Genomic DNA, 20542 nt, shown 5'->3' on the forward strand with positions numbered 1-20542 from the left:
TGCCTATGTTGCACAGGTGGTGACAGAAGCAAGTTTTGAACCCAGTCAATTTGATTCCAGAGTCCCTGCCCTTGTGCACTTGCCTACAGAGCCAGCCACATCTCGCAGACACGAGGTGTAGAGCAGACTGTGACTTGCAGGAGCCACACAAGCAAATGGTACAGAGCTGGGACTGACACTGGGTGATGGAGTCAACCCCCCTCTATATCATGCGGAGAGCCGATGGCAAGAGGAGCTGACGGATGTGAGAAAGCCCAGGAATGGGCTTGACACTGCTTCAAGTTCATTTCCCCGATGGCTGGAGGGCACGTGCAGGAGAGGGCATGATGGATGATTCTCTCTGAATCAATGATGTTTCTATCTCTCTCCCTCTCCCTTCCTCTCTGAAATCGATAAAAAATACTTTTAAAAAAAATTACTCAAGGCCTCACAGCTAATAAATAGAAGTTTAGAGCCCCCACTTTTTTTTTCTCCCCAGTACATGAGAGGAAGGAGGCAATGGAAGGCGACTGTGGAGAAGGAACGCCACTCAGTCCATCTATCCTTGGTCCAGGCCTGGAAAGTGCAGTTGTGCTGTGACAAAGAGATTTTACTCCGTATACCAGAGGTGATCCTGAAAAAGATATTAATAGCTTAAATCATGCTCTCCTATTGCCTTATTTTATTACTTAGGCTACGTTTCTGCAAAATATTTGTGACAAAGCCTAATAAAAGCACTAAAGGGATCCTCATAATCATTTCAGATGACTCTGTTAGTGCAGAATCCTATAGCTACTTCATCCTCCCAAATAGATCTATCACATTGATAATGAATCTGTATTCTTCATATAGAGCAGTGGTTCTCAACCTGTGGGTCGAGACCCCTTTGGCGGTCGAACGACCCTTTCACAGGGGTCGCCTAAGACCATCCTGCACATCAGATATTTACATTACGATTCATAACAGTACGAGGTGTAGAGCAGACTGTGACTTGCAGGAGCCACACAAGCAAATGGTACAGAGCTGGGACTGACACTGGGTGATGGAGTCAACCCCCCTCTATATCATGCGGAGAGCCGATGGCAAGAGGAGCTGACGGATGTGAGAAAGCCCAGGAATGGGCTTGACACTGCTTCAAGTTCATTTCCCCGATGGCTGGAGGGCACGTGCAGGAGAGGGCATGATGGATGATTCTCTCTGAATCAATGATGTTTCTATCTCTCTCCCTCTCCCTTCCTCTCTGAAATCGATAAAAAATACTTTTAAAAAAAATTACTCAAGGCCTCACAGCTAATAAATAGAAGTTTAGAGCCCCCACTTTTTTTTTCTCCCCAGTACATGAGAGGAAGGAGGCAATGGAAGGCGACTGTGGAGAAGGAACGCCACTCAGTCCATCTATCCTTGGTCCAGGCCTGGAAAGTGCAGTTGTGCTGTGACAAAGAGATTTTACTCCGTATACCAGAGGTGATCCTGAAAAAGATATTAATAGCTTAAATCATGCTCTCCTATTGCCTTATATACCATCACTTAGGCTATGTTTCTGCAAAATTTGTGACAAAGCCTAATAAAAGCACTAAAGGGGTCTTCATAATCATTTCAGATGACTCTGTTAGTGCAGAATCCTATAGCTACTTCATCCTCCCAAATAGATCTATCACATTGATAATGAATCTGTATTCTTCATTTAGAGCAGCGGTTCTCAACCTGTGGGTCGAGACCCCTTTGGCGGTCGAACGACCCTTTCACAGGGGTCACCTAAGACGATCCTGCATATTAGATATTTACATTACGATTCATAACAGTAGCAACATTACAGTTATAAAGTAGCAATGAAAATAATTTTATGGTTGGGTCACAACATGAGGAACTGTATTTAAAGGGCCAGAAGGTTGTGAGAACCACATTTAGAGCTTTCTTACACCAAAATGCTCCATAATATTTGTATCCATTTTTGTCAAGAATGCTTACTAACATCATCTCTTACTAACCAATATAGGAGCTCAGTAGGAACTCCTCCACCTACTCCTCTATTTAAAAATGAAGTATCCATTGAATGCCAATCAATTGCCAGACCCTCAGCTACCTGCTGGGGAAATAATTGTGAACCAGACAAGCCCTGCCCTGCATGAGCTGTCAGTTCCCTGGAGGAGACAGACAGTAAAGCAGGTCAGTTATACAATGGGATGATGGTGCTGTGATGGGGGGTTGGTGGGCCCTGCTATGGAGGAACATAAAAGTGGGATGTACCCCGTCCTGTTAGAGCTAGAAATGCCTCAGAGAGGGGGTGATATTTCAGCTGAATACTAAAGGATGAGTGAGAAGTGGCTTCTAAATAAGAAAGCAATTTAATTATTTTTTTCTTGAGGATTCAGTCGTCTTCTTGCAGAGTTTCTATTGTCAACCGAAGCAGAGAGAAAAGGAATCAAGCATTTTAAGGTATTTCGTCCCCGAGAAAAAAAGAGCCGTGGTTCTCCCTTAGGTGTAGTTCACTGTCCTTTCTCCCGTGTGTTCAATACAAATTACAGCCGAGTAGCTGGATTCCTACTACCCTATTCCTAGTCCCCTTTGTCCAATGTGCCAATGCACCCTGATCTCAGTGAGTGAGTCAGGGGCCAATGGGCCTGCAATGAGAGCATAATTGCCCTGAGTTTTCCCCTGATCCACATTTTTAAAAAAATTCCTCTTGCTTGGCCAGTGTGGCTCAGTGGTTGAGCATCAACCTACGAACCAGGAGGTCACAGGTCAATTGCCTGGGATGCAGGCTTGATCCCCAGTGTGGGTGTACAGGAGGCAGCTGATCAATGATTCTCTCTCATCATTGATGTTTCTATTTCTCTCTCCCTTTCCCTTCCTCTTTGAAATCAACAGAAATATATTTTTTGAAAATAAAAATAAATAAATAATCCCTCTTGACCAGTTCACCTAGGTCATAGGAGAAGAAATGTAGCTCAGCTTCTCTGCACACACAGAAGGGTGGTCCCAGTGCAGACCAGGCAGCAGAGGGAAGATAGGGCATCTTCAGGCCATTTTGATTCCACCGAATTCTCTCAGATCCTGCCTTCGTCAGTGTGACTGGATCATTTACCTTGGGGTTATCCTAAGGTTGAGTATCCAGTTTGATTACATGGTGTTTGCTGAGGGACCTAATTTCCAGGAGTTGCTGAAGCAAATGTCACACAGGAAATTATGCTTTTGAATCAAAAAACAACCTCCCAGAGTCCCCATGCTACTCACTAGAAAAGGACACACATACCGCAGACCACAGGATATACAATGAAGACCTAAATGTTTATTAATGACAACAGAATGTAAGATCACAGTTTGCTATTTTTAAACAAATGCCTCCATTGAAAAAAACTTTAAACAAACAAAAAAAAGTGATCTTTAGAAATTCACAGTAAGAAATCTGGTACAAGCAAAGATGACGTTTTGAAGTATCATCAGTGAATTTTCACACAGACTTTCCATCACAATAACATTCATTTATGTCTTCCATCTTACATAGCAGCAAAGTCACAGTGAGACCCACCGTGATTGCTTCTGAAAGGAAACCAAAGAGGCCTAGAGCGATTATTCTTTCAAAAGGCTCTCGGGGAGTTGAGATGAGGCTGGCTTCCCATGGCTGACAGCGGTTAACTGTGATGGGAACAGCAGCATCCTTTCCTCTGACTTTGCTTTTGAACCGAATAAAAGGAACTCAGCAAAACATTCGCTCTCACAAACAGATGCGGAGCGCAGGCCTAACCCTCCAGAAATGCTATAATAAAAGTAAACACTAACCCTGCTCCTGCCAATGCTGCAAAAGCAGGTCATAGCATTCAATACACTTTCTTCCTCCTGCTAAATCTTCCTCCGAATTTTTGACACAGTCTTCCTGGATTGCCAGGATAATTTCAATAGTTAGGGAATGACAAAAAAAAGCTGAAAAGTTTGGCTACATAGCATTGAGAAAGATTCAGGACCCTCAGTAATGCGATCACAGCCCAGAGTGCACAAAGCTGCGTTGCTCAAGTCATGGGTTTTGTGGAGGGAAGTTTGGGTTATCATCATGTGCAAATGTGTAGGCTAACTGGGGGTGTACAACACTACTCCTCCGACAGTGTCCCTAATGAACACAAACATCTATCCATCATGTCAACCTTTTATGTAAGAGTTTTGAAGATTGCACTGTTCTGGAACATCTGAAAATGTATCACAAGCTTTAACAATTTAGTCTAGTGAAATTGCAAAACTGAGAAAATGTGTTGGTTTCATGAAGTTAGTGGAAGATACGTTAGAGAGCTGCTTAAGTCACAGCAAAGCCACTGTCAAATAGATACCTGGCTTTGCAAGACCAGAAAACTACTAAAAAGAGAGAGAGAGAAAAAGAAAATGTGCAAGATACTTTAAAAAAGAAAGTTCTGGATGTCAAAATACTAAGAGAAAAATTGATGAAGCACTAAAATATTTTCTTTTCCAAAAAATGACCATATCTATAATATTATTCCAAAAATTATGTGTGAAATAAAATATATCACATACTATCAAATAATTTTCCTGAAAAATTATACCCCCCAAAGCCACATGACTCATTTTTCATTCACTTCAAGTTCTAGAATATATTTGCCTTCACAATATGAAGATTTATCTTTTCCAGATAAAGTCTTAAATCAAATTATAAATTTTGACCATGAAATTGTCCTCCCTGTTTTAAGTGGTGCCAACTTTCCTCAATGACAGGTCTACTGTGTCACCAGCTACCGCTTCTTGCTCACGTTGGATTCTCCATGGCTCTGGTGACTACTTCCTAACATCTCAGAGAATAAATCTCTAGCTGGCCCAAGGCCTCCTTCAATCTGGAGGCTCATCTCAGTGTTCTGCATCAAGAGGTCTTTTATCATTCTTCCCTTGGCTAAACTGTCCTTGAGTCTCATGTCCCTTTGAAGCCTTTGACCTTGACCATGAACTCTTCAAATGGTCATGGAGAGAGAGATGCTAATTTCAGATGTTGTCATGCTGGAATACTTTCCTTGTCCACCGTCCCTTACCAACAGCACAGTGAGGGGTAGGTCTGTTTCCTGGTCCCAGCAGTGGAGTCTTTTGTGTCTATTTCAGGAGGACAACTTCTCCCTTATAGGGTTCACGCTCCACGGGGGTAGGTGTGCAAGTCTGAAAAAGAACATTTCGTTTTTCTCTTGTGACTTGTTTATTGACTTCTTGAATTCAAAGCTAAGTGCAGCTCCCTTCATAAATTGTTAGACCAAAAAGAAATCTCATGAACTTATCATGTGTCTCCCAACCCTTGCCCTTTCACAGAAATGCCCAGCAACCTCCAGTACCTGCGTCGCCCACTCTTTGCCGGAGTTCATCTGCATCAGACAAAGGCCCAGGGAGCACTTTGAAATGATCATTCTTTCCACTGCAACTTTCCCCGGAGCCTCTGCCTTATCCTCACACCCTTCTGAGTTCTAGTACCAGCTTGTCCTTTCGGTCATTCTTGACATCAGTATTCCCAAAGTGCTTTGTTTACCTCTCCTAAGACTCTCAACATTCCGGTTCAGATTCTAGCAATTTCAATGTTGTTTTTTTTCTCTCCTCATTTTCCCAATTGCCACTGTGTGTAACAGGCCTCCCACAGAATCTCACATCTCCAGCGACCAACTTTGCAGCCAAACCCTGGCTGGCCAGCTAGAATTCATGCAGTGTGTGAGGAGAGCTGAGGTCTGGGCTTTATAAACACAGGAGCTCATGAGAAGTGACTAAACCATACTATTGATAAACACGCACACAAATTTACTGACAAGCCAAGAAGTAGCAAATCACCGTGATCAAGGGCGTGGGCTCGAAACCAGATGGCCTGGGCACATGACTCAACACTGCACTCCAGTGCCCTTAGCTGTACACTGGGGATAAGAAGAGCACCTACTCTATAGGGTGGCTGTGAGGATTAAATGTGGAGAGAATTAAATATAAATAGCAGTTAGAATAATGCCTATGATATAATAGGCTCTTTACAACTACATACATTTGTTTGTACAGGTAAATCATATGTATGTAAACCATAACAAATTCCTGTAGGCCTTATTTTGACCACTCAAACTAATATGTTGTAGGGATCAACAATGTGAGTTTTGGATCAAGACAGACCTAAGAATTCTAGCCTTGCCATTCACTAGCTGTAGGAAATGGGCAGGCTAATAGGCCTCCCCTCTCCCCAGCAGCCTACTCACTCATCTATGAAATGGAGGGAATAAAACCCCTCTCCCAGACGCATGAGATTTCTCAGATACAAAGCACTTCCTTCACTCATTCAATAGATATTTAATGCGCATACACAGCCCCAGGCACAGAGGATAAAGCAAAGAAAAGAAACAGAGACTGTCTCTACAGCTGTGAATCTTGACACACAGTGTTGAGCACACCCAGCGCTCGTACTCGGGTGGGAGGACCCCTGCCCTTCGCTCACCAGTCTGAGCCCCTGTCCACTTTCTGTGTCTGCTTAGTTGCTTTGTGGGACTGCCATTTCGGCTCTCTACTGACTCAGTGCTTTTCTTCAGCCTAGATCCTGTCATCACCTTGAGGATTCTGACAAGGCGAAATGAAGGCCAGCCTTCCATTTCTGCTCCCCAGCGCTGGGCATTGTGGTCACTGGGAGCCCATCCACCCCGAAACTTGAAACGCATTTAGTGCCCCACTCTCTGTCCACATCCGCCCTTTCAGGTCTTCGGTCTCTGTGTTTCTCTCCTGGTTTATTTTTCAAGCCAAACTGCATGATGTATCTTTCAACGTAGCCTGGACCTGTAATTTATCATCCAAACCGGTTAACAATGTGGATTAACTGTTAACCGGTTGACAATGCGGATTAATAGTTAACCGGTTAATGATGCATATTAACTATTAACAGGTTAATAATGCGGATTAACTTTAACCGGTTACTGATGCGGATTGACTATTAACCGGTTAATAGTCTGCATTGAATATTAACCAGTTAATAATGCGGATTAATTATTAATCAGTTAGTAGTGCGGATTAATTATTAACCAGTTAAAAATAATACAGATTAACTATTAACTGGTTAATAATACGGATTTTGTAATCCAAAGAAGACACGATAATTTCAAGAGAAACATCAAAAGTGCTTTATTCAAAGTAATGTCCATCGCTAGCTACACATTTCCCCCATCTTTCAGGTAATTTGTGGATACCGTCCCAATAGAACTTTTCTTGTTTTGAGGCAAATCATTCAGAGACCAAATTTTCCACTTCCTCATATATTTTGAAGTGCTGCTCAGAAGGTGTGTGTGTCATCAATCAGAGTAAGTGGTAATCTGAAGGAGCAAGGTCTGGTGAATACAGAGGGTGGGTTAATACTTCCCAGGCAAGATCTTTTAACATGTCTTTAACTGGTTTTGAAGTGTGTGATGGTGGATCATCATGAAGCAAATTACTTTGCTGTGTCTTCTGGCCCATTCTGGTCATGTTATGATCAAAGCGTGGTTCAAATTGATTATTTGTTATTGTTAGCGATCAGTATTAATGGTTTCACCAGGTTTTAGAAGCTCATAATACACCACACCTTCCTGATCCCACCAAAGCAGAGCATTGTCTTCTTTCCAAAGAGATTTGGCCTTGCAGTCGATGCCGATGGTTGACCTGGATCAACCCATGATTTCGTGCATTTGGGATTCTCAAAATAAATCCACTTTTCATTGCCAGTCACAATTCCATGCAAAAAGGACTTTCTTTCGTACTGCTGAAGCAACATTTTACTGATGACTTTTCAGTTTTCCTTTTGTCTCTTTTTCAGTTGATGACCACTCAAACTAATATGTTGTAGGGATCAACAATGTGAGCTTTGGATCAAGACAGACCTAAGTATGAATTCTAGCCTCGCCATTCACTAGCTGTAGGAAACTGGCAGACTTCCCCCCTCCCCCCCAGCCTACTCACTCATCTATGAAATGGAGGGAATAAAACCCCTCTCCCAGATGCATGAGATTTCTCAGATACAAAGCACTTCCCATTTTCCTTCCTTTTAAATCTTTCCCATTGCTTGTAAATGATTGGAAATTGTTTGCTGAGCAACGTTTAATCTTTCTGCAGGTTGTTTTTGAATTTGAGAAGCATCTTCATCTAATAAAGCTTGTAATTGTTGGTCTTCCAACTTTTTCGGTTGACCTGGACGCTCTTTGTCTTTCACATCGAAATCATCACTTTTAAAGCGTTTAAATCAGTGTTCACAAGTATCTTGAGATGGAACATGTTCACCATAAGCTTCCTGAAGCATACGATAACTTTCAGCAGCACTTTTCTTCAAAATAAAGTAATGAATTAAAACTTCCCGCAAATGCTCCTTTTTTTGGCACGAAATTCGAAATTTTTAAGCATGAAAATATCTATGATGTTAACACCTTCAGAAAATTTGACATATGAAGTTTTGAAGCTTGTTGTCAATACAACAAAATAGCATACATATCAAATGGCATATAAATCAACATATGTGTAGCGCCATCTACTGAAAAGAATCCGCATTATTAACTGGTACATCTAGTAAGATGCTGCCCTCAAGGAACTAACACTCTAGCCAGGAGACCAGCCAAGTTCTAGAGCTGGGAAACACTAGAGCAGCGGTTCTCAACCTGTGGGTCGCGACCCCTTTGGTGGTTGAACGACCCTATCACAGGGGTGGCCTAAGCCCATCCTGCACATCAGATATTTACATTACAATTCATAACAGTAGCAACATTACAGTTATGAAGTAGCAACGAAAATAGTTTTATGGTTGGGTCACAACATGAGGAACTGTATTTAAAGGGCCAGAAGGTTGAGAACTAGAGTCTGTGCTTTGGTAGTCTGGAATGGTAAGTGATTAATATTCTTCAGAAGAAAGCAGGTGAACAGGAAAAATGATATGCGCTGTTCTGCTTGCCTTCAAACACGTGTATCCTCATTCACAAGGAAATCTGAATATTTTACATGAAAACCAAAGCAAGAGCTGTAATGCCCTCATGTGAATTTAAAATCAAGAATTTCTAACAACTATTTTTTCTTAATCTTAATGTGATATTTTTCTTCTGCATATAAAATTATCTTTGCCTAATGAAGAGAAAAATGTCTTCAGACAATGCCCAAGCCTCATTTCACCCATTTTTTTGATACTATTTCCACACCAACATTTTAAAAAACAATCAATTTCCCCCATGTTTGGAGTTTCACAATAATTTTCTTCTCTGGCTTTACAGAGATCTCATGATACAGTGGGAATAAGAAAGGCCCTCTCACAAATCCCAGCTCATATGTTTATTTAATGCTTTGCCCAGGGAATAATATTTAATCTTGCTGAGACTCAGATCTCTATGTAAGTTGGGGATATTAATATCAACTCATGGTTTGTTGTACAGAGTAAGTAAAATAATGAATATAAACTACCTAGTACAGTGCCTGGCAGATAGCAAGTGCTCAGAACAAGATATAGTAGTAATGATTAACTATTACTTATTGTTATTGCAAAACCAATAATGCACTAGCAAGCCTAAAAAAGTGTAGATCTACCTGACCCCAAAACTCCACCATTGCTCTGGTGGTCAGACATTCAACTACAGGGAGCATAATTTTTCAAGGGGCCATTGCTAAACTCTGAACTCCATTCCCTTGTTTGAAGGAAGGCCATGCCTCCCACAGCTTTTCCAAGCCAATGACATCATGCCATGCAGCTGATTGACAGGAGACTTGGTTCAATCGCTGCCTAAAGACCTTGCTCAGTCTGTCTTAGTCTGTGTGGCCATCTAGGATGCTTGTACCCCTTTTACTCTCCTTCGTTCTCTCACTGGATTCAAACTTGAATTGTAGTCTGAGGCTCTCCCAGACTTTCCTGACTCCCTCCCGTGTTCTCTCACAAGTGTCCTCCCTAATAAAAAAAAGTCAGACCTTTATTCATAGGGAGTCTGCTTCTGAGAATGCCCTGACTAACCCAATTGCCAAAGGCCCCCAGAGGTCCTGAACTTGCCTGGGAAAACCCAACGTGGTCCATCAGGAAACCCTGAATAGACATCAATCCATAAGGGAAAATGCAACCATCCCATAATGATGCTTCCTTGGAAAATTGGTATTTGTTTGGAACCTTTCCTATCAGTTCTGATGTCCCAGGAATATATTCAATTGAGTGTATTGACAACAACACCGACAACATCCAGGAGCGGGTGACAGCCCCGCCCCGGTAACAGTCACTTAGGCACACTCACCTGGTCCCGCTGCTTGATCCTTTGGTAAACATACTCAGCAAATGGTTTGCGAGGAATATACTTCCCGTCTCCTGCTGTGACACGGAAAACCCCGGCTTCATATACCACTTTGCCCCTGGAAATGGTCACGAGGGGCACCCCATGGCACACCATGCCCTCGAAGATGTTGAAGTTCACAGCCTGATGGTGGGTTTTTGCTGAGATGGTCCTGTTTGTAAAAACAAAGAAGCCCCAGCTCATCACCAGCTCATCTGGCGAATATAAAATATTAAAAGGATGACTTACAAGAAAATTTAGCAACTCTATTAGGACAGAGCTTTGTCACTGGAACAAGTGACTTCAAGAATAGAACATAGCATTAACATTTCATTGCAAAGTAATTACATTTTCTGAGTGAAAAACCCAATAACTCATTCTTTATGGTGATTGATGAGGATAGAGTGGGTGGAGGAGAGGCGCTGGCTCTCACGTTTAAATTTTAAAATTAGTATTTATGTGTTTAAAGAACAAAGTATTAATTATAAAACATTTCCAACACTGATGAGTCCGATGAACACACTGACCCAATACCCAGACGCCTGTAAGACTGCTGCAATACCTTTCCCCAAATACCATTCCTGCTCCCCCCTTCACAGAGGTACTCGCTAATTGGTAGTTATCAAATTGAATTTGATATTTATCAAGGCAAAATTATATCTTGAATTTCTTTCCCTTGTCTGAGGCAAAACTGGAAATTTGAGGATGATAAAAATAACAAAATACGGCCTGACCAGTGTTGGCCCAGTGGTTGAGTGTCCACTTATGAGCCAGGAGGTCACAGTTTGATTCCTGGTCAGGGCACATGCCTGGGCTGTGGGCTAGATATCCAGTAGGGTGTGTGCAGGAGGCAGCCAATCGATAGATGTTTCTATCTCTCTATCCCTCCCCCTTCCTCTCTCTCTAAAAAATCAATAAAAGCATATTTTAAAAAACACACAGAGATGATAATAACAAAATGAATCTGCTCCCAGTGAGAAACATCACCAGGGGGAAGAAAAAAAGGAGTCACCTGTATGTCAGGTACATGCTTTGTAACATCTTATTTCATCCTTATAACACCACTTCAAGATAAAGAGTGTTTTCTACACTTTACAAGTAAATACACTGAGATTTAGAGAGGTTAAGTAACTTGTCAAAAGACACATGACCACATAGTTTGATAAAACGGGGCTATTTGATATATTTTTAAAATTAACATTAATTTTTAAATCTGTTCTGTATCTCCATAGCTTTCTCTTTTCAAGAATGTTGCAAAAAAAGGAATCCTAGAGTAGGAAACTTTTTGAGACCGACTTTTTTCATTGAGCATAACTATTTTCAGATTTACCCAAGTTGTTGTTGTGTGTTAATAGGCCATTCCTTTTCCATTGCTGCGTAATATTCCATTATGTCACGCACCACAGAGGACCCATTCACCTACTGAAGGACATGTGGGTGTGTCCAGTTTTTGATGGTTATGAATAAAGCTCTTATAAACATTCCCGTCTATGTTTCGTGCGAGCACTTCTCTAAATACTCCAGACTGGAATCAGTGGGTCATATGGCTGGTGTATGCTGAGACTAAAAGAGCTCTCAGTGAACTTAGGAACCAACTTGCAGATATAAAGAAAAGTTTAAAAGATGAGTAATGACTAGGAGGTAGATACAAATACAACAATAATCTAAACACTAAGAAGGAAAGGTCTGCTCAAATAGTAAGACATGTCACTAAAGTAGGAAAAGTGAATAAAATATATGAGATGACTAAGTATAGAATGAGTTATGAGCTGGTGAGGAAAGATGCAAACTCAAAGAAAATCTAGGACATAATATAGAGGAACTTCAGACCTTCAGGCTCAAGTGCCTTTTTCTGACCGTTACACTCTCTCTGTGATAGTATTTCCATAGTCTGGGCTGCTGCTTTCCTACATGTCACAGTGACAGTCATGGCAGGAAGCTTGGGGCTTGAGTGGTAGAACGTTACATAAACGTGTCTGGACTGATACATTCGTAAGGCTGCCATACAGAGAAAGTAGGATGCATAAAAATTCATGCTAAAGTAGTTATTGATGTGCAAGAATGAGAGGTGAAAACCCTAAATCATAAAACCCGGTTTTTCCTAATGGGAAGCTGAGTTACGGGCACTCGTAGGAAAATAATCTAACAGGAGAAATAAGCTCTATACACAGAAATTGTCATTATGATACTGCGTATAGTACTGAAGAGCCGTAGCATGACAATTTACCAATGATTATTCAGTGGAATACTGGGCATCTATGAACAGCTAGAATTAAGAATATGCTAGAGAAGCGAAGAAAGCAACAATTGTGTAACATCAAATGAAAAAGTGATGGAAAGTATGCACACTATATCTACAAGGAAAATACATATGCACATGGACAAATACAAAAGGAACTGTACAATCTAAATTGTTTTTGTGGACCAGGGAAAAATAAATATGCAAAAAAACATGACAGCAAAGGTCTGTGACAATAAAAAGTCATCTCAGATTTTTCTGCCTCAGCCAAATAAAGGTCACTCATTCCCTTGGCACTCTCAGCCTCCCAGTAAGCAAGAGGAAGAAGATAATTAGGCAACATCTAAGCAATTCTTTATAATAAGGCATTATGCAAATGAGGTCAAATTAACATAACATGTAAATTCCAGGCATTATCGCCAGCAGGAAAAAAAAGGGGGGGGGGCTTCTAATTTCACATTCATAGGTGTCTGACAGGGTGTCATCGCTCCCCAGCTTTTTCCTCCCGGCCAGAGCTGCAATACTCATTGTCAGGTCTGCCTCTCTTCCTTTCCTATGACTCTGCTCAAGAATCCTGGTCTTGTGTCAATTCTATCTTGGTAGTTGGAAGAGGAAAAAGAAAAGGAAAAATCCTTTGATCCAAGAAGCCGACCCTGAAGATGCAGAGCAAAAGTGAGCACCTTTGCTCTGTGGGTCATCATGAGCTGAATCTTCTGTAATGATCTCTTGCTACGTCCCTCTTCTAGTTGCTGTACACTGGGTTACACGTTGCAGTGTAACAAAGGGGAGTGTATCCCCCCTGGCAGAATCCTTGCAATAACTTAGGTACTGGCCTCCAAAAGACAAATCTAAGCTGGAAAAAAAATTATTACCTCCAAAAATTTGAACATTTATTGTTGAGAAGGATTGTATTTGCTCCCTATGCTGTATATAGTAAAACGAAAGCAAATGGAGAGAAATTACAAAGAAACCAATTTAACTTCAATATATTATAGTCTTCAAAAAAATTAATAATTAATGAACCGCATACTGAATGCTTGTTTTACATTTTGGAATAAATGTAAAAGAGGCCAAGTTATTTTATCCCCAGCACACAATAGGTGCTTAATAAATATTTATGAAATGAACAAAAGAAGAATCACACTATTTTTCCTCCTGTCAGTTTTATTTCTTGCCTCTACTGTCCTCAGCCTCACAAATGCATTTTGGAAATAGAGCCCAGAATTAAATGGGATGCAAGTATCCAATCCCAACGTTCTGCTGTGTACTTAACATTTCTGGTGAGCTGCACAAGTTCATTAGTAATCCTATATAATAAAAGGCTAATATGCAAATCGACCAAACAGCAGAACAACCGGTTGCTATGATGCACAGTGACCACCAGGGGGCAGACGCTCAATGCAGGAGCTGCCCCCTGGTGGTCAGTGTGCTCCCAGAAGCCAGGCTCACGGCTGGCGAGCACAGCAGCAGTGGTGGGAGCCTCTCCCGCCTCCACGGTAGCGCTAAGGATGAGCGGGTAGCATAGGGGAGCAGGCCTAAGCCATCAGTCGGACATCCCCTGAGGGCTCCTGGACTGTAAGAGGGTGCAGGCCGAGCTGAGGGACCCCCTCCTAGTGCACAAATTTTGTGCACTGGGCCTCTAGTAAATAAGGTAAAATTGTTATCATTATCATTCTTATTTGCATCTTATCAAATTACAGGAAACACCTGTTCATCAGTATCTAGCAATACTTGGAAACACTAAGATTATCAGCGCTAATAAGTACACAGCTGAGCCTGCCCAAAGATCACTCAGTTTGATATTGAATGAACCTCAGAGAGGTCAGGATCACTTGCACGTTTTGAGAATGCTTATATATTTGTAACCCTGACATAAAAAGATTAAAAAAACTGCCTAGAATGGATTTCACTTGGTTGTAACTAAGAATCCTGCCTGATATACCTTTTTCTTTTAATACTTGCACTGTATCTCTGGAACTTTTTGAAAAATCTCCTTTTGTGATAACCTCAAACATATAACTTTGAGGTTTTTCCTCAGCATGAAGCCTGAGCCCAACTGCCCTCCAAGCCTCGCTCCTCTGTCAAGCCCTGGACAGAGGTGAGCATTAAGCACCAGCGTTGGACGAGGGCCACTGTCACAGCTCACAGGAGCAGGCCACTCCCTCTTAGAGCCTTATGGGAAAATAACAAACTATCCTCCAGTTTTTCATACGTTGCTCTCAGGGGCTCCCTCTGATACAGCACAGGTCCAGGTGTGAAGGCCAAAGTCAGACTAACGTTCCCTCTTCTCAGAGCTGATGGGCCTCGTGTCATCTGAGGAGCAGGCCATGCTGTGAACGCTGGGAGATGGGGTTGGGAGGCAGCAAGAGGGTCCCTCTAAAAAGGGAGGGTCAGTGAATGGACTAACACATCATCATCGCTGGGAGGTTCAGTGACACGGGGAGGTAAATGGGGGCAGGAGTCATGGGTTTTTGCAGTTGTATTCCAGCTTGTAAATGAGCCACATGCAGGATCCCACCCTGCAGGGTAGCAAGTGCTGTAGTTTTTTTTTTTTTTTTAAATAATTATTGACTTAAAATTTCTTTATTTTTTAGTTTAAATTATTTAAAATTTTCAATGACAGCTGCCATACAATATTATATTAATTTCAGGTGTACACCCGAGTGATTAGACATATAGTTTACTAACTGATCATCCTGATAATCTAGTCAGTACCCATCTGGCACCATAGTTATTACATTATTATTGACTATATTCCCTATGTTATACTTTATTATTTTAAATATATTTTTATAAGTACTGTAGTTTTGTCCCTTGGCACTCATCCTCCCTTCCTCTGATGTCAGCACCCCCATTTTCATTTTTAAGAAACTTCTCTCCCCCATTGGAGTTGATCTGGCAAGACTGTTGGGCATGTGCCCTGTTCTTCCCTAACCAAGAGATGGGCAATTGCGTTCTTTTTCCCAGGAATTTGAATCTTCGGCAGAGTGACCAAAAAAATTAAAAGTGATGGGAAGGGCACATCCCTGAACACAGAGCAGCTCCTGCTGTGGGCGGCCCCAGGCTATGCTGGCCTCTGGGGTGTTGACGGCTCTTTTGGCCTGTGAGATTCCCAGGGCCTTCATAGAGCCTGTTTCTGCTTAAGTGAGAGCCAGTTGGTTACTATGACTTGTAGTCAAAGACCCTGACTGACAATGACTTTGCCCTTGGAGAGTAGTAACTCCCATGCATGTCTCTGAAGCAGAGTTCAAAAGGTCTGACTCAAAAAACGCCCCCCAAAACCTAAAAGCTATTTTCAACCAAATCTGTCTGCAGAACAGATGCAAATGTGGAGTGATGCTCTGATTTCATTTGTAAGCAAAACCCAAGAGCTGTGAGATTCACTATCCAACAGTTTTCAAATTTAACATTATGCACGTCAGTTCAGGAGAGTAACATTTATAAAAAATATCTTCTAATTCTTTTTTTCTAAATTTACAAATTAGGCAATTTATTTATTTTTTCCTTTTAAATTAAATGTGTTGGGTGACATTGGTTAATATGATCATATAGATTTCAGGTGTGGGTTTCTATGTTACAAGATCTGTATATTGCACTGTGTGCCCACCCCTCCAAGTCAAATCTTCTCCCTTCATCATATATTAGGACCCCTTTCATCTCCCACCCCCTTCCCTCTGGCAACTACCACACTGCGGTTTGTGTTCATGAGTTTCAGTTTTATGAGTGAAATCATATGGTTCTGAGCTTTTTCTGACTGACTTTTTCTTTGTTCCTCTTCCCTCCTCTCTGAAATCAATATATATCTCTTATCTCTCTACATTGTGATTGGATGGCTAGGCCTGTCCTGGTGATGACAGGAGGGATAGGATAGGAGTGATTAAAACCTTCTCATCTGTGAGTGAGGCTGGAGTTCTGGGCCACTGGCTCTTCATTAGCACATTCACAGGAAGGGTGTCCTCAGTGGTCACTCTGCCCCAGGGAAACGCTGCTCTTTGTCAAGCTCTCTGTGAGCCTGTATCTAACGGCACATCTCTCTGCAGAGGGTGTCAAGGTTGTCTCACTGAGTCCCAATTACACACATGTCCAAGGCTCAAGCTGTCAGGGAAGCAGGGGCCCTGTAGATAACATGAAGCTATTTTCCAAGGGAGTCCATCACTTTGATACCACTCACATCACAGCTGCAGGAAAAACATCCTGTTCCTTTGCAAATAGCTTTCTATCAAAGAGCCGCGTGCTCTTATAGATGAGAAAACTCACTGAAGCGAAGCCTGCAGGAGACAGCGCCACCGCCCATGCGCACTCGGGGAGAACATTGTGGGCAGGAAGAGAATGTCTGAGAGCAACGGGGGTCCTCCTGACCCCAGGGAAACGATGTGTTTAAGGATTTTGTTACATTTTCTCCAACTCAGCCAATTTGTCCACAGCACAGCTAGGTTCTTCTCAGGTTGTCATGAGAACAACAAAAATAAGTGAACAGGATTATTCAGGCCGATTCGTGGCATCTTTAAAAATAGAACATATCTCTCTACATTGTGTCATAAGACACCCTGTGTTCAACACAAAAGAAAAATAATCATTAAATCTTCCCAACAGCCCTATGGGGTGGGTACTATTATTATTCCTATGATAGATGAGGATGATGGGACACCAAAAAATTACTGACTCACCCCACGTTTCAGAGCTAATACGTTCACGTTGCTCAGGGGAGATAGAGGTTAGGCTCTTAACCACGAGACAGTATAGCCACGTGAAATCTCTCTAGGAAGCTACCAGGGAAGCATTCAATCAATAGAAACATTCTTCATCCACCAGAAAACACACAGACGACAGCTCGTTCCATGTTTCCTGGTGTTTCCTAGGCTGTTTTTCTGTTTAGCAGTAAGGGATGTAGGGTGTTATTAAAAATTCCTTAAACCAAAATTGGTCATTCTCAATGTGATCACAAGAGAAGAGATTTCTTTTGACGTGTGCTCCAACTGTCTATTTCAAACCATCCCTCTTGTCATTTCTTGGACGTGACAAGTTATATAAATGGGGAGCAAAGCAGCCACATCTCTGGAAATGCTAAATGGTGCAACTTCAAGTACACTGTCATTACTAAGCAAAGTTGCTACTCACTGCACCCATCAATCTTCCGCCCTCTGTTCAGACTCTACCCCCACCTCCTCCCACAGAAGAGAAAATGGGAACTGCTTCAGCCATGTCAGTAAGTCTACATCAGACAGTAATGTGGGAACTCTACTGGTGCTCAGGGTATGACAAGACATTTAACGCAGGTTCGTACAAAGGCTGCCCAAACATTGACTTCAAGAAATTAACTGATCAGGTAACTCTGCTGTTTTGTCCTTGGAGCTGTGTCATATAGGTCATGGGTGGTGGTGTAGCTCATGGTTAAATACTAGAAAGTTAACCTTGGAAGTAGGTACCACCATCTTCATCTCCTGTGCCTCACACAGCACTGAGCAAATGGAAGGCATTTTATATATATACTAGAGACCTGATGCACAAAATTCGTGCAAAATTCATGCAATAGTAGACCTTCCTTCCCCCAGCTGCTGGCACCGGATTCTCTCTGGCACCCGGGACCCAGGCTTCCCTCACAGCCCCAGCTTCATCCGGAAGGTTGTCTAGAAGGATGTCTGGTCTAAGTAGCATATTATGCTTTTATTATTTTAGACTAGAGGCCCGGTGCACGAAATTTATGCACGGGTAGGGTCCCCAGGCCTGGCTGGCAGTCAGGGCCAATCAGGTTCCCCGCCTCCCCACTTCCTCCTTTCCTTGCTCCCTCAACACCCCGCCACCACTGGTCACCCACCATGTTCCACACCATCCCCTGGTGGTCAGTGCACATTATAGCGAGCAATCGAACTCCCATTCTCCCAGTCGAACTCCCAAGGGGACACTTTGCATATTAGCCTTTTATATATAGAGAGAGATTTGTTTCTTCGAAACTAAGTTATTAGCAAGTTTCTGAATTACTACTTCACATAAATATTGCATGTTCTATATACTAGTTTTCAGGAAGTGGGGAACTAAAAATAATTTAGTGTCTTGCAGGAGCAGGAACTGACTATGAATCAGCAAAAGCTAGCATGTCACCAGGATGTAGGTCCTATGAATATAAAACACATATGTGCTTGTCGGTGAGGGAGGATTATTAGCTTTTAGAAGGCGAATGATTAGCCTGACATGTTGGTAGAATTCACTTTATAGTGAGAATTCACTTTCTGGACTAGAGTGTGGACTTGGTCTTGTAATAATTATATTGTTCCCCTCCCTGGGAGCTGCCTTGCCCTTGGCAAGATGACATTGTTTGACAGACTATCTGTGGGTGCAACTTGGGCAGAAAGAGATGTCAGTTTTCTGCACAGGAATGCAGTGGGGAACTGCCCTGAGAATTCAGAGAGGCCAGGTACTTATTATTATGTTCAGTTTTGATGCCATATTTTAAGAAGAGAAAGGAATGACTGGAATATGAAGGGAAGACAGTAGGGTTCTCAACTAAAGGGATGGAAAAAGAGAAAGTTAGATATCAGAACTATCTAAGGGACTTTTAACTTGCTTCTTTTTTTTGAAAGAACATGACCTATTTTCCCTCCGGGGACTTTTAACTTGCCTCTTCTTTTTTTTGAAAGAACATGACCTATTTTCCCTCCATCCCCACTGAGGGGAATAAAAAGAGGCGGTAAGCAGAAATGCTGGCAGGTGAAATGCAGTTTGACACTGGAAAATAAATTCTTGACAAGCAGGGAGTGGGGTGTGTGAGTGAAGGAGAGAAGCAAAGACTGTGGCCAGGGGAGAGAACCAGGAATGCAGACCACTACAGAACTGTGGGCCATCCAGAGACGGGCCGCAACACCAGCCAAAAGTCAGAACTCCCAGCTCTGGAATCCTAAGAGTAGAAGCTGGCCTCCAGCTTTCCTGAGGGGATGACCAGCAAGCCTCACGTTGCGTGATTCTACTCCTGTCACAGTTGAAAGGGTTCTTACAAACTCCGAGATTGACAAAAACATTTTCTTATAAAAACCCAGCCCATGTGCTCAGTGGTTGAGCATCGATCTATCAACCAGGAGGTCATGGTTCGATTCCTGGTCAGGGCACATGCCCAGATTGCCGACTCAATCCCCAGTGGGGGGTGTGCAGGAGGCAGCCAATCAACGATTCTCTCTCATCATTGATGTTTCCATCCTTCTCTCCCTCTCCTTTCCTCTCTCTGAAAATCGATAAATCATATTTAAAAAACAAACTCCCTAACAACAAGTACAGGCTGCCTTGCTCTGCAATTGGCATTAAAAGTGTCATCTCATTTAATCCTTGGAGTAAGCCTATGATATCGATATTCTTATTATCCCTATTTTATGGGTAAGGAAACTGAGGCTGAAAGAGGTTAAAATGCCTAAGACATCTAACACATGGCAAAGCTAGATCTTGAACTTGGGTCTATGAAGTACAAAGGCTTTTCCCTTTAATGATGAAAAGCAACTTGTTTTAACCACAGCACAGGGCGCAAGCTCTTTCAGAAGAGGCTGAGACAGTCAGTCGATAACTATGCAAAGTGCACAGTACTGACACCAAGCATATAGATTTCCACCATGACTGGCAAGCTTTACCGAATGCCGACTGCTCAACCACCACCCATCAGTTTTGAATGGATGGCGTCACTTAAGATCCAAGTGTCTAAATAGAATTTCTCTAGGGTTTCTACACTTGAACGTTATTCCATTATGATTCACAAAGCAACCTTTGCCAGTCATTCTTGACCCACTGTCTAAAGAGTGTGCGGTGGAAAAATGTGGGACAAGAGCCACTGAGCACCAAAGGGAGGCTCCCTCAGTGCATGCTGGGAACCGGAGACCCAGGATGTGCATCAGGGGAGTGGACTTTAGATGTTCAACGAGAAGAGTCTGTCATCCCCAAAACTCTAAATCATTGGAAAAACGATGACTCACAGGTCAAATCTGGCCCGCAGCCTGCCTGGGGGAATAAAGTTTTATTGGAACACAGGCATGTGCATTCATTGATTACTGTCTGTGGCTGCCTTTGCAGTACAGAGGCAGAGTTGAATAGT

At 42.3% G+C, this 20542-nt stretch overlaps 1 protein-coding gene across 1 annotated transcript in view; it reads right to left on the reverse strand.

The window, feature by feature from the left end:
* Positions 1–3411: 3411 nt before the first annotated feature.
* Positions 3412–20542, reverse strand: part of DPYS (dihydropyrimidinase) — a 57673-nt gene continuing 40542 nt past the window's right edge. Inside the window, exons 9-10 of the mRNA XM_005879306.2 lie at positions 10200–10407; positions 3412–5127 (exon numbers count right to left, since the gene is read on the reverse strand). Of these exons, the coding sequence (XP_005879368.2) occupies positions 5065–5127; positions 10200–10407 (271 nt within the window). The 3' untranslated portion in view covers positions 3412–5064. The remainder of the gene's footprint in view (positions 5128–10199; positions 10408–20542) is intronic.

Source organism: Myotis brandtii, unplaced genomic scaffold (assembly GCF_000412655.1).
Source record: "Myotis brandtii unplaced genomic scaffold, ASM41265v1 scaffold59, whole genome shotgun sequence".
NCBI classification, from domain to species: Eukaryota; Metazoa; Chordata; class Mammalia; order Chiroptera; family Vespertilionidae; genus Myotis; species Myotis brandtii.